At 35.2% G+C, this 11521-nt stretch overlaps 1 protein-coding gene across 1 annotated transcript; it reads right to left on the reverse strand.

Moving 5' to 3' along the window:
• Window positions 1-5033: 5033 nt before the first annotated feature.
• CXCL13 (C-X-C motif chemokine ligand 13) lies at window positions 5034-9592 on the reverse strand. The gene is made up of 4 exons (XM_007495787.3): window positions 9430-9592; window positions 8289-8421; window positions 6632-6712; window positions 5034-6298 (listed from the first exon to the last, which is right to left on the reverse strand). The coding sequence occupies exons 1-4, from the start codon at window positions 9491-9493 to the stop codon at window positions 6241-6243; spliced, it is 336 nt and encodes a 111-aa protein (XP_007495849.1). The 5' UTR covers window positions 9494-9592; the 3' UTR covers window positions 5034-6240.
• Between the last annotated feature and the right edge of the window lie 1929 nt (window positions 9593-11521).

An 11521-nucleotide genomic window follows, 5' to 3' on the forward strand; every position in this document is an offset into this window, starting at 1 on the left:
AATGAGGATAGCATTCTTTCTCATAAGGATTGTCCTGGATCATTGCATTGCTGTTAGTAGCAGTCAATTATATTCAATCATCCACAATGTTTCAGTTACTGTGTATAATGTTCTCCTGGTTCTGCTCATTTCACGTTCATGTAGGTCTTTCCAGTTCTTATAGAAATCTAGCAGTTCATCATTCCTTATAGCACAATAGTATTCCATCACCAACAGATACCACCACAATTTGTTCAGCCATTCCTCAATTGAAGGACATTTCTTCCTGTTCCAATTTTTTTGCCAACACAAAAAGTGCAGCTATAAATATTTTTGTACATCCCTATTTTTTAACTCGAGGTACAAATCTAGTAGTGAAATACCATCATTTATATATGCAATATGTTTTTATGGCTTTACAAATAAAAAGTAAAAATTCAGTAGCTTACCTGAGAAAGCATGGACACTAAATATAGAACCTATTATTCTCTGTTACTCAGTAGAAATTGCTGCTTGCCCTAAGCATTTGGCCAAAGATTATTTCCCTCTTCTTCTCTTTGTACATATGGCCATATTTCATATAAAGTAGTTGGATATAGGTTCATTAAAAACAATAGATCTTGGGGACAGCTAGAGATAGGAGGTCCTGGGTTCAAATGTGTATGTAGACACCTACCAGCTATGTGACCCAGGGCAAGTCACTTAACCCTCAGTCTACTCTTCTACCTTGAAACCAATACACATATAGATTCTAAAATGGAAAGTAAGGGTTTTAAAAAATTGGCCTTTATAGTTAATACCAAAGAATTTAGATTTAGAAAAAGGTATGTCCCAATATGTTAGATTTACTATATTTTAGTATGTTCATGATGGTTAAATAGATACTAAAAACATGTTAAGAATAAATTAGCATCTTATTTAAAAGATTTTTCCTTTGGCTTATAGACATCTAAACCATATACAGGCTTCAGGTAAAGATTGAAAGAATAAATGGTATGTACTATAAATGTTATTGAAACTTTCTAAAAATTTTACATGACCTAAAGGAAGCTTAACTTGATGTTTTTTCCTAAAGATTCTATGTTTATATGGTCAATCACTTAAGGCTTGAATTGGCTTTTACTACATGAAATGGTTACTGTAAGACTGATGTCATTGGGATTTATGAAACCACCCTGTTAAATCATACTCAGTCTTATTACTAGCAGGTTTAAGCAGCATTAAAATGGCTTAGAACCAAGAAAATGGATTTACTGGAAGAAACCCCTGCAAATGTGCCCTAGAATAAAGTTCCATTCCTGGTGTTGCTAAATATTTATTCAGGAATGCATATCTCTAAGTTTAAATAAATTAAAACAATTTGTTAGACGATGCCTTTGACTCAGTACAGAAACAGAGAACTTCATGAAGCAGAGGGATTCTCCCAAGACCCCAGTCCTGGATGCATCCTGCTTCATTACTGGCCTGATTCTCATGGACCCACTTCAAATTTAATTCCATCACACAATTCTCATAGCACTTCTTTTTGGAACTATACATTTTTTTTCAGTTATGACAGTTGTTAAAGCATCAAAATGAAAAGTACTTTCCTACCTCAATGCCATCGTATTTTATAAATGAAGAGAAAGTAGCACAGAACAAGAAAATTACTTCCTCAGAGTCACAAAGGTAGTAAGTGGTAGGAAAAGAATTTAAACTTGAGTCCATTGCTCTTTCTATTATGTTACCCTACCAAAGAAACCAAAGTTTCTTTGAGGAGATTCTATTAAAATAAGACCTCCCTCCTTATGCACTCACATAAAAGGAAAATTCAATAAAATTGACATTCAATATTGAAGGTATTCAATAAGAATAAAAACATCAAAGCAGAACACCCAATTGGAGTAGGATATCCAACTTTTGTGTCTCTGTTCTACTGTTTAACACTCAGGATAATTCTTGAGGAAAGAAGAGAATAAATATGAAGATTGTGAGGATAGCCTGAGCTTTCCAAGTAACAAAGCTATGGAAGGCCTATAGACCCTGTGGTAGAGACTTGAAGAGAAAAAGGTTTTGCAGGAAAAGCCAAGGTGCAAGAACCAAGGCTGGGGACCTGTCTGTCAATCAAAAAGAAGGTTCCAAATGGAATGTTTCCAGAAGGAGAGGCAGTTGAAGCAGGCAGAAGGACCCTTGTGGGGCTGGTTTGGCTTTGGGCTCTCTGACCAAGGGAGAAACCTCTGCTCTCTCTCTGAGTTTTGACTAACCAACAGTTGGAGGAAAGCCAGGCTGAAGGAGAGACTTTTTTTTGGTGGCTGATTGTAGGGGGAAGAAGGTGAACTGATCCGTGTAGCTTCTGCCCCAGGCTGAAGGACCCCTGGGGGTTAGGGGGTGGGGCTTCTGAAATTAGGCTGAAAGACCTTGGTGGCTTTGTGAAGAAGAAAGAAGATTTTAAGCAGTTGTTCTCCATCTATCTGTTACAGTTGTTCCTGGACCGATTTCCCAAACCCTCTTAAATTCTCTTTATAATTTAGGGAAACCCTCATCCCTCTTTCCTCAGTTTCCTTATCCTGGTATCCCAATAAACCCCTACCTGAGAAAAGAAAAGAAGTTTTTCCTCATAAATATCATAGCCCACTCAGGGGGGAGGGAGGAAGCCAAAAGCTTCAAGAAGAAATTGGGAGGGAGAGGGTTGGAGAAGGGAGGGAGTGAAGGGAGGAGGAGATTAGGAAATAGATTGATCTATCAGCAATCAGTAGGCAAACTCCAGAGCATTCCCCTGCAGCAGCATCCCTCTATCTGTAGCAGCATCCCTGTAGCAGTATCTCTCTATCAGTGTCTCTCATTTATCCTCATTGTAACTAGGTAGCTCTCTCTAGTCACAACCAGAGTATATTCCAGTTAGTGCAACAAAAAATAGTGTTACACAGATTACCCCTTTCTATTTCAACCCCCAGCTTGCAAAGACCCTGGGGTAGCCATAGTGCAGCTAAAGTCAGATACGTAGCTCATATGCCCCACCTGTGGAACAGAATGTTCTTCCAAAAACCCACTGAAGTATGTATTCTCCGGGAATCTGGGTTAGATTGTTACACACTGACGCATTGATATACATCAGTGATTTTAAAGTATGTGCAGTCCATAGGAAGAAATTCAAGGTCTAAGGATTAAAATACAATTTGTTAGAATGTAATTATGTGTAAAAACAAAGTATGTATGCAGCTATACTATAAAGAAAATTTCTTTTCACCTGAATCGGATAAGGATAGATGTACAAATGTGATATGCAATCTGTGTAAGTAAATGATGCATTTGACAAGAAAAATTTGACCAGTCCAGAAATCAAATAGGACTTGGAATGAGACTATTGATTATAGGCAATCAACCTATCCTCTGTTTGTTATAAGGGTAAAAAGACATACATCAGTGATTTCGTAGGTACATTGGGTGGGGAGGGGGAGAGCTTGAGGCCACATGCCTCAGGTTGAAAAGGTGAGATACTCACTAAAATTCAGCTGAACTATGGTTTTGATTTTACTGAGGGTCTGAGCTTCACAGCTTTGCTGAATGGAATATTAGGCTCTGTTATTTACATTTCCTACAGAAGATAGTAGGAAAGAAGTGGGAAGATAGAGTGGCTTAGAATTGGGTAGGAGAAGATGGATTAGGGGAGCAGTTATAATAGAAAGAAACTATAGGAGGGGTGACCATGAGGTAGCTTCAATGACATTGAATTCCATTCTTTGGCACTGATCATCTGGTCCTCTTGTTTATCTTAGCAGATAGGAGATAATGGCTAGAACACTGGACTTTGAATCAGGACATCCCGAGTTCAGGACATGTCTCAGACATTTATTAGCTATATTTCTGGGCATATATCTATATGAGGCATATATATATATATATACACACATATCTATATATTGAGAGAAAAACAGATGGGGGGGTATAGCCTCTGTCTGCTTCAGTTTCTTCTGCTCTAAAATGATCATAATGATGTTACCTAATCAGAATTGTTTTAAGGATAAAATAAGATATTTGTAAAATGCTTTGTAAATGTTAAAGTACTATATAAATGTGTGAAAAGTATTTTTTAGTTGTGTTCATATAAATCCTGAGTTTTCCCTTGACAGATAAAGTCCCAAACATTTATATAAATATATGCAGTTTATTGTCTAGAATGGTTTTAAGTGGAGTTTTTCTTTCAAACTCTTGCTGCTGATTTTTATTGGAAATAAATAGAAATGTTGATAATTTATGTGGGTTTATTTTGTATCCTGCACTTAGCTAAAATTATTAGTCATTTCCACTAGCTTTTTAGTTGATATCAGATTATTCTAAGTATGCCATCATATCATGTGCAAAGAGTGATGGTTTAGTTTTCTCACTTCCTACTTTAATCCCTTCAATTTCTTTTTCGTCTTTAATTGCTACTGCTAGCATTTCTAATACAGTGTTAAATAATAAAGGCATAATAGATATCCTTGCTTCACTCCTGATCTTATTGGGAAGGCTTCTAGTTTGTCCTCATTGCAGATGATACTTGCTGATGATTTTAAATATATGCAGTTTATTATTTTGAGAAAAGGCCCTTCTATTCCTATACTTTCTAGCCTTTTTAATAGGAATGAGTGTTGTATTTTGTCAAAGGAAAAACACTATATAAATGGCAGCTATTTACCCTTATTCCTGGAATGTACCAAAATTAAAACCTTTTCAAATGATGGGACATTTAAAGAGACAGTGGAAAAAATATGTAGTGCTTAACAATGATTTCCTGTGCCCTGATGTTTAATATAAACTCTTCTTACCAACATACTAGTCTTCAACAAGACAGTGGAAAAATTTCTAATTTTAAACATGAGTGATTTTAAGATTAAGAAGATCCTAGAAATAATTTTGCCCTTGATTATTTCCATATAATTTTAGACTGTCTGAAAAATGGAAACAAGACATATAAAAAATAATCAGTGCAGCAAAATGGTGATTTTTGTGATAAAAAAATAGAACTTCCACCATAAACAGAGGCATGGTCTTTGAATGATTACTGAGGAAGAAAAGAATTAATCACAATTAAATAAAACATCTATTTGTGTTTATTGAAGAATAGTACATTAGTAGTTTACATTATTAAAAAATACATTTTTATTCAAAATTATCTATTTCTTGTTAAGTAAAATATAATAGTAGACAAGAGATCTACCTATAAGATAAGCTTCACTGGCAATAATACTGATTTCTCTGGATTTGATTCTAGGATTTTTTTTGAAAGATGTTAGATATAGACTAAGAAAAAACACTTGGGGACTATCTCATCCCGTTTCTTTCATTTTAGAGATGAAGGGTCTAAAGTTCAAGTGAGCTCCTTGACTTATTTACAATACATACCATCCAAAGTAGGATTTTACCCCTAGTACATTATCTTTCTTTTTTTTTGAAAAATTTTTTAATTTAGTCAATTTAGAACATTATTCCTTGGTTACAAGAATCATATTGTTTCTCTCCTCCCCTCGCCCCACCCTTTCCCATAGCTGACTCACAATTCCACTGGGTTTTACATGTGTTCTTGATCAGAACCTATTTTCATGTTGTTGATGTTTGCACCTAGTACATTATGTTTAGAATTAGTGTGATTTACCACACTACCTCTGGCATGCAGCACAACACAGATAATCACTTAGCTTTCCTTTGCTACAGTATACTAAGGTGGAGGAAATCTGTAAAGTTAACAAGTCCCAATTTTTTTATTTAGTGTGTTTGGAAGATGCAATTGCACATGACTTTCTCTACACACTCCAACTGAAATTATGTGATTTCCTTGGGCAGCTTTCTCTCCTAGTAGTTTCAGAAATCGACAGGTGGAGGAAAATTCCTTGTTTCCCTTCCTAACTCATACCAGTTTCAATGTTTCAAGCTACCCTTCCATTTAAAAGAATTCTTATTTATCTAAGAATTAAAGTTCTTACATGGTTAGTCTTACTACTAGCATTGGTTGAAATTGAGCATGGCCTTGGTATGAAAGAATACAAATATTTTTAATAAACTTGTTTATCAATATTGACTAAAACTATGTAAATCAAGCCCTGATATGTGTATGTATACACACACACACACACACATACACACACTCAGAAAGAAGCTCATATATTTCTGGATGGCTACAGAAAGGTCATTTTGGCTATTTGTTTCTAAGAAGATGTCTGAAAGAAACCTTTCATTGGGCAAAAAAACAACAGTAAAAGAAATGAAATTTCACAAAAGGAAGGGAGGTGAGCCCAGATGATCTTATTTGGAATCCTGGCGTTGTCTCTGAACATTCGTATTTGATGTGGTAGCCTTTTTTCTAAGGAGCAAATGAATCAATACTAATTAATAAATGAATCTAAAGCTAAATAACAATCTTCACTTTTAAAAAATTAGTTTTCCACTAAAAAATGAAACAAGACAAAAGAAGATGAACACAAAGCCCTTGGGTCTTATTTGATGAACCAATGTAATAGGTGGGATTCTTTTTAAGTACAAAGGAACAAATTTGGAATGAGTAAATGGCCCTGAAAACTTTCCGAAGCAAGTATGTACTTTCCAGCCCTTATTCTAAGAGAAATAAAGAATCTGAGAAGTAAAATATTTAAATTCCCAAAGAACAATCTAAAAGCAAATGATACAATTGGCCTACCTTCTTAAAGTTCTTAAGACCTGGCTTAACCATTTGCACTTTGGATCCACACATATTTTATCACCATTTTTCAATGTGACTCTGAAAAAAAAAAAGAAAAAAACAAATTCTCCAAGTATTGCTTTTCAATCCTAAATGCTATACTACTATTAAGTGGCAATTTGCTGGTAAGGAAACAAGATGAAATTGAATGATGGGATAAACTATGGGGTATGGATTATAGAAGATGGTCAGGATAGAATTAAGAAAAAAATGATGTTTTTTGTGAAATGTTTATGAAAAAGTTGCAGGTAGTCAAGGAGAAGGTTGGTTTTTGGAATAAACTAAAAAGATTAAAATTCTCTGACTCTGTGTCTCTGTGTCTCTTTCTCTTTTCTTTCCTTCCAAACCTTAACTTGTATCTTAGAATCAATACAAGTATCAGTTCCAAGGTAGAAGAGCAGTAAGGAATAGGCAATTAGGGTTAAGTGATTTGCTAAGTCTAGGAAATATCTAAGGCCAGGTTTGAAACCAAGAAGGACTAAGGTTTTCAGAGATATGGAGTTCAAGCTTATTTCAATAACATAAGGAGACCACTGTTATGGGATCATAGTGATTATTTATAGTATTTAAAGAATCATACAACATTAGACTTAACTAGGACCTTGGAGACCACCTAGTTCAACTAGTTCATTACAGACTCATTAATTTTCATTTTTTCATAGGTTTAGAGCTTTTAGGAAGGTCAGAGGTCATGTTGCCCAAACCTCTCAGATGAGAAAACTGAAACAAAGTCATTGCTAATCCTATCCTTGGAGCCTTCCCATTTTGGTAAAATTTATCAGTGTTCCGTTGGCATAATCTTTGAGAACCTAGGGTTAGCTCTATTCTGGTTAGGTAGCTACGTAAGACTTTATTGGAAAAAAAGTATTTTTCTTCACTGTTGGGTGGATCTCTGATCATACTGATATGGATACCATCTCCACAAATCAATCAATAATCATTTATTGGGTACCTACTATATGCCAGGTACTGTAGTAAGCACAGAACAGATATCAATTTATCTCTTCCTTCTCATCCTGTGCAACTCTTTTGTGTGTCTATCCCTAAATTTCTTTCCTCTCAGATGGAAACAATATTAAATAGATATAGTCAGGAGTAGTGAGTATTCTGGTTTTGGAGGCAATAGAGATTTTTTTGTGTGCCTCTTGAACCCCTTCTGAAAATGATGTTTTCAAGTGTATAAAAGAAAATACATGGAATTACAAAGATGACTAATTATATTAAATGCAGTTATTAAAATTATTTTAACAAATAAGTTCCCAGACTTCTGATTTAAATCAATAGAAGCATTATTTCAGATGCTCTGAGTGAGATTTTCCACAATTAATCAAAGTTTTGCTTTCCAATACTTTGGTCAGGAGAAAAGAGTGAAGATTGAACAAAACTCAGAATATCATTTAGCAAATAGCAACAGATTCAGTGAGAAACGTCTACTTTCCTACATCAGCAAATAGTGAGGAGCAAAGAAACTTTCTAACCCCTGAGGTAGACAAGAGAAGATAAAAAACTTAAGAAAAACCTTTCCTTGGAAAGCATGCAGGAGAAACTCATATTAACTTCATTTTACTTAATGGAATTAAGAGAAGGGAAATCTATTTTCTAACTTGCAACTTACATGAATTCTGTATTTCGGCAACCACCACTAGGTGGTGAGATATATATTGTTTTAATGTATTGAAGAAGAAGGGCACCACCAAACGTCTTGAGGCATTTGCACTTGTGGTTCGCATCATTGGTCTCTAAAATACCTTTGGACATGGAAAAAAAAACAGCATCCATTTATTCTGATATTTACAGGTTCTAAATTACATATCCAAAGATTGGATGGCATCCTGGACAGTTCAAAAGTTTGAAATGATCAGTTCTTGCTTCTGATCCCGTTTCTTCTTAGTTTTATAATAATGGAGTCCCCTTAGTCCAACTAGTTCTTCAGACCCATTAATTTTCATCGCCTAGTCCCTAATCAGTTTGTTTCAAGACTGAAAGAAAAATAAAAACCTTAATAACTTTAGAAGAAAAAATAAATCCTCTAAGCACTGCATTTTGTTAAAAATCATTGGACAAATTGTTATCTATTATAGTTGTAAGTTATTTGTCAAAGTATCCTCTTAATGATGAGGTTTATGATATTTACATTTTTGATATCTTCTAAAGGTTTAATAATTTCCCTAGGAATTTTTCATGAATGACACTTCGGGCTAATTATTATAGGATAAGACTTAAAATCCACTACTTTGTGAAGCTACAATAAATTTTCCCTTTTCTTTTTTTTCTTACTTTATTGCTATTACATAGGATCTTCAGTGAAACAGATGAGATCTAGTAAATCAGCTGAACTAAACCTGCACAAGCATAAGCTGTAATTCAAAACATTCTGTCTGAACTGTTATCAAGGATGCCCCTATAGCAGTCATTTGCTATTAACCAGCTTACAATTCCAATTTCTCATGCCAAATTGTTTGGAGACCGCAATGACTCATGCTAGTTGATGATGATTTTCTGGTCTCTTCCTGCTTGGCTTCCTTCTCCCTCAACTTCAAAGTGATTTTTCTCACAATTTATGATGCTTCCTGAAAAATACCTTTTAGGGATGTTCATTGAATCTTAGAAGAATCTGGTTCATTTTAGTCTTAACTAATTATTTTTGATCCAGCAAGGAGTGTGACTTGACTCTAAATACTTTTTCCCATGCCCATTAAAAAAAAACTTTTTTTAAGGATATCCAGAAAAAAAACCCCACAAATAAAAGTACTTACCTTGGACTGAAGAATTCTTGATCACCAACAGAACAAGGACCACAGAGATAGCAGTGAATTTCATTCTGACTTGGAGGAGGAGTCAGCCTTGATTCAAGATCTCAATCTGAATCTGAATCTCATCTGTGCTCTTTTCAGAACCAGAGCCTCCTATTTATTTACACTAATGAGGATCCTCCCACTGCCTATGTCTCCAGTGGACCAGCTGTGTCATCAATCTTTGAAACCTAAAAATGTTATTGCTGTGCTTGCTTTTTTCCCCTGTGTCCTTCACATATTCTCTGTCTTTGCTGCAGACCACTGTCAGCTCAAGTTAGTAGCATTTGGGAGGTTTGTTGTTTTTTACAAAGATGGACAATGGACTCCTGGAATGTAGAAGGAAATGCCAAAAAAGTAATGGGCTAGGGAAGAGAAGAAAGAAAGCTGTCAAGAGTTTCAAAATTCAGGTCCCTGTGACTAGTATATGGCAAATATGTAAGGAAAAATTGCAAGTCTCCAATCAAACCTGTTGACAAACTGTTCAGAGTTTGCCTAATGGCAGCTAATTGACCCAGCAGAGATAGTAACCAGTCTGCATTGAATTCAAATCCAGCCCTAGACCCTTTTTAGCTGTATTACCCTGGGCAAGTCATTTATCTATTGTCTGCTTCAGTTTGATTATCCACAAAATGGGATAATAATTATATACATACATCTCAGATGTACTGTTGTGAGGATCAAATAAGATGAATTTTTTTTAAGTGCTCTGACAACATTAAAGTACTATATTGCTAGGTCTTGGTTAGTGCCAATAGTAAATCCTCCAAAGTGGTTGCATGTATTCCAATTTGAACCATTTGAAGTTATAATTATGTTAAATATGGTAACTGCTAATAGAATAATGGTTACATATTCAAGGATTCATTGTTCGTACTAATTGGAACCAGTAAAAATGTGATAATGATGATGATGGCCACTTTTCTAGTCAAATTTTCTCATCTCTTTTTTCCTAGGCCAATAAAAGCTATGATTTTTCTCCATTTCCATGATGATCAGGAGGAAAAAAATGGATCATTAAGCTTTGGGAAAGATGAATGTTAGTCTCTCTGGAGAAGCAAAACTTTTCTCCATTAGAAATGATTAAAATTGACCAGCAGAAACTTCCAAAGAGAATTTGTTTGAGAATTTGTTCTTTGCACAGAATGTTTCTTCAAAGGTTGTTTTGCTTATACCTTGTACACACAATCAGAAGAAATTCCAGCTGCATCTGTCTGGGCTCTGTAGTTCTCAGTTTACCAATCAGCTTAATTAGGGTAGTGTTTTGTTTTTACAATTAAGGCTTGCAGCTGACTCTTTATTCCAGTTTAACCTTGGTTTGATTTGCCTTCTTAACCCTGACTCTCCCAGTGATTGATTGTGGAGAGAATAGCTATGCACTTTCCCCCTAACGTTCCTTGGAGAAGACTCTTCATCTCCTGATTCTAGGCATTTTCACTGGCTGTCAATGCCTAGAAATCTATTCCTTCTTTTCTTTACCTCCTGGCTTCCCTACCTTCCTTCAAGTTGCAGCTAAAATTCTGCCTTTTATAAGTAGCCTTTTCCAATCCCCTTAATGCCAGTGCCATCTCTTTATTATTTCCAATTTATCCTGTAGCTATCCTGTTTGTTCATAGCTGTTTTCATATTTCTTCCATCATATTGTGCTTTCTTTGGCACATAGGGGGTTCTTAATAAGTGCTTGCTGACTGACAATAATCACCTGATATTGGATCCATACCATCCTTTTCCTGTACATAGTTTGGTTACATTTGTCTTTGAGTCAGAAATAACCCCAATAATGCTAGCTCACATTTAGATGTGCCTTAACTTTTGTGAAACACCTTCTCGATAGCCTCATGAAATAGGTAGTAGAGACACTAATTAACCTCACTCACATCCCTCATCTGTAAAATCTCTCTTTTAAACTGTCTCTCTCACATCTGGGTTTCTTTCCTGATTTTCATATTTCACTCTCAGTAAAGTATATCTTAATACATCCTTGGTTTAGTTTGTGGTTTTATGCATCTGGTGCCTTGCAACAAGATAGTAGCAAAGAGGTTTGCACTAATGGTAA

Source organism: Monodelphis domestica, chromosome 6 (genome assembly GCF_027887165.1).
Source record: "Monodelphis domestica isolate mMonDom1 chromosome 6, mMonDom1.pri, whole genome shotgun sequence".
Classification (NCBI taxonomy): domain Eukaryota; kingdom Metazoa; phylum Chordata; class Mammalia; order Didelphimorphia; family Didelphidae; genus Monodelphis; species Monodelphis domestica.

Excerpts from the sequence above, each read along its gene's own strand:
- CXCL13 (XM_007495787.3), bottom strand. The coding sequence starts at position 9,493 with ATGAAATTCACTGCTATCTCTGTGGTCCTTGTTCTGTTGGTGATCAAG. Across the intron at positions 8,422-9,429 it reads CAAGAATTCTTCAGTCCAAG|GTATTTTAGAGACCAATGAT; the intron begins GTAAGTACTTTT and ends CCATGTCCAAAG. Across the intron at positions 6,713-8,288 it reads TGCCGAAATACAGAATTCAT|AGTCACATTGAAAAATGGTG; the intron begins GTAAGTTGCAAG and ends TTTTTTTTTCAG.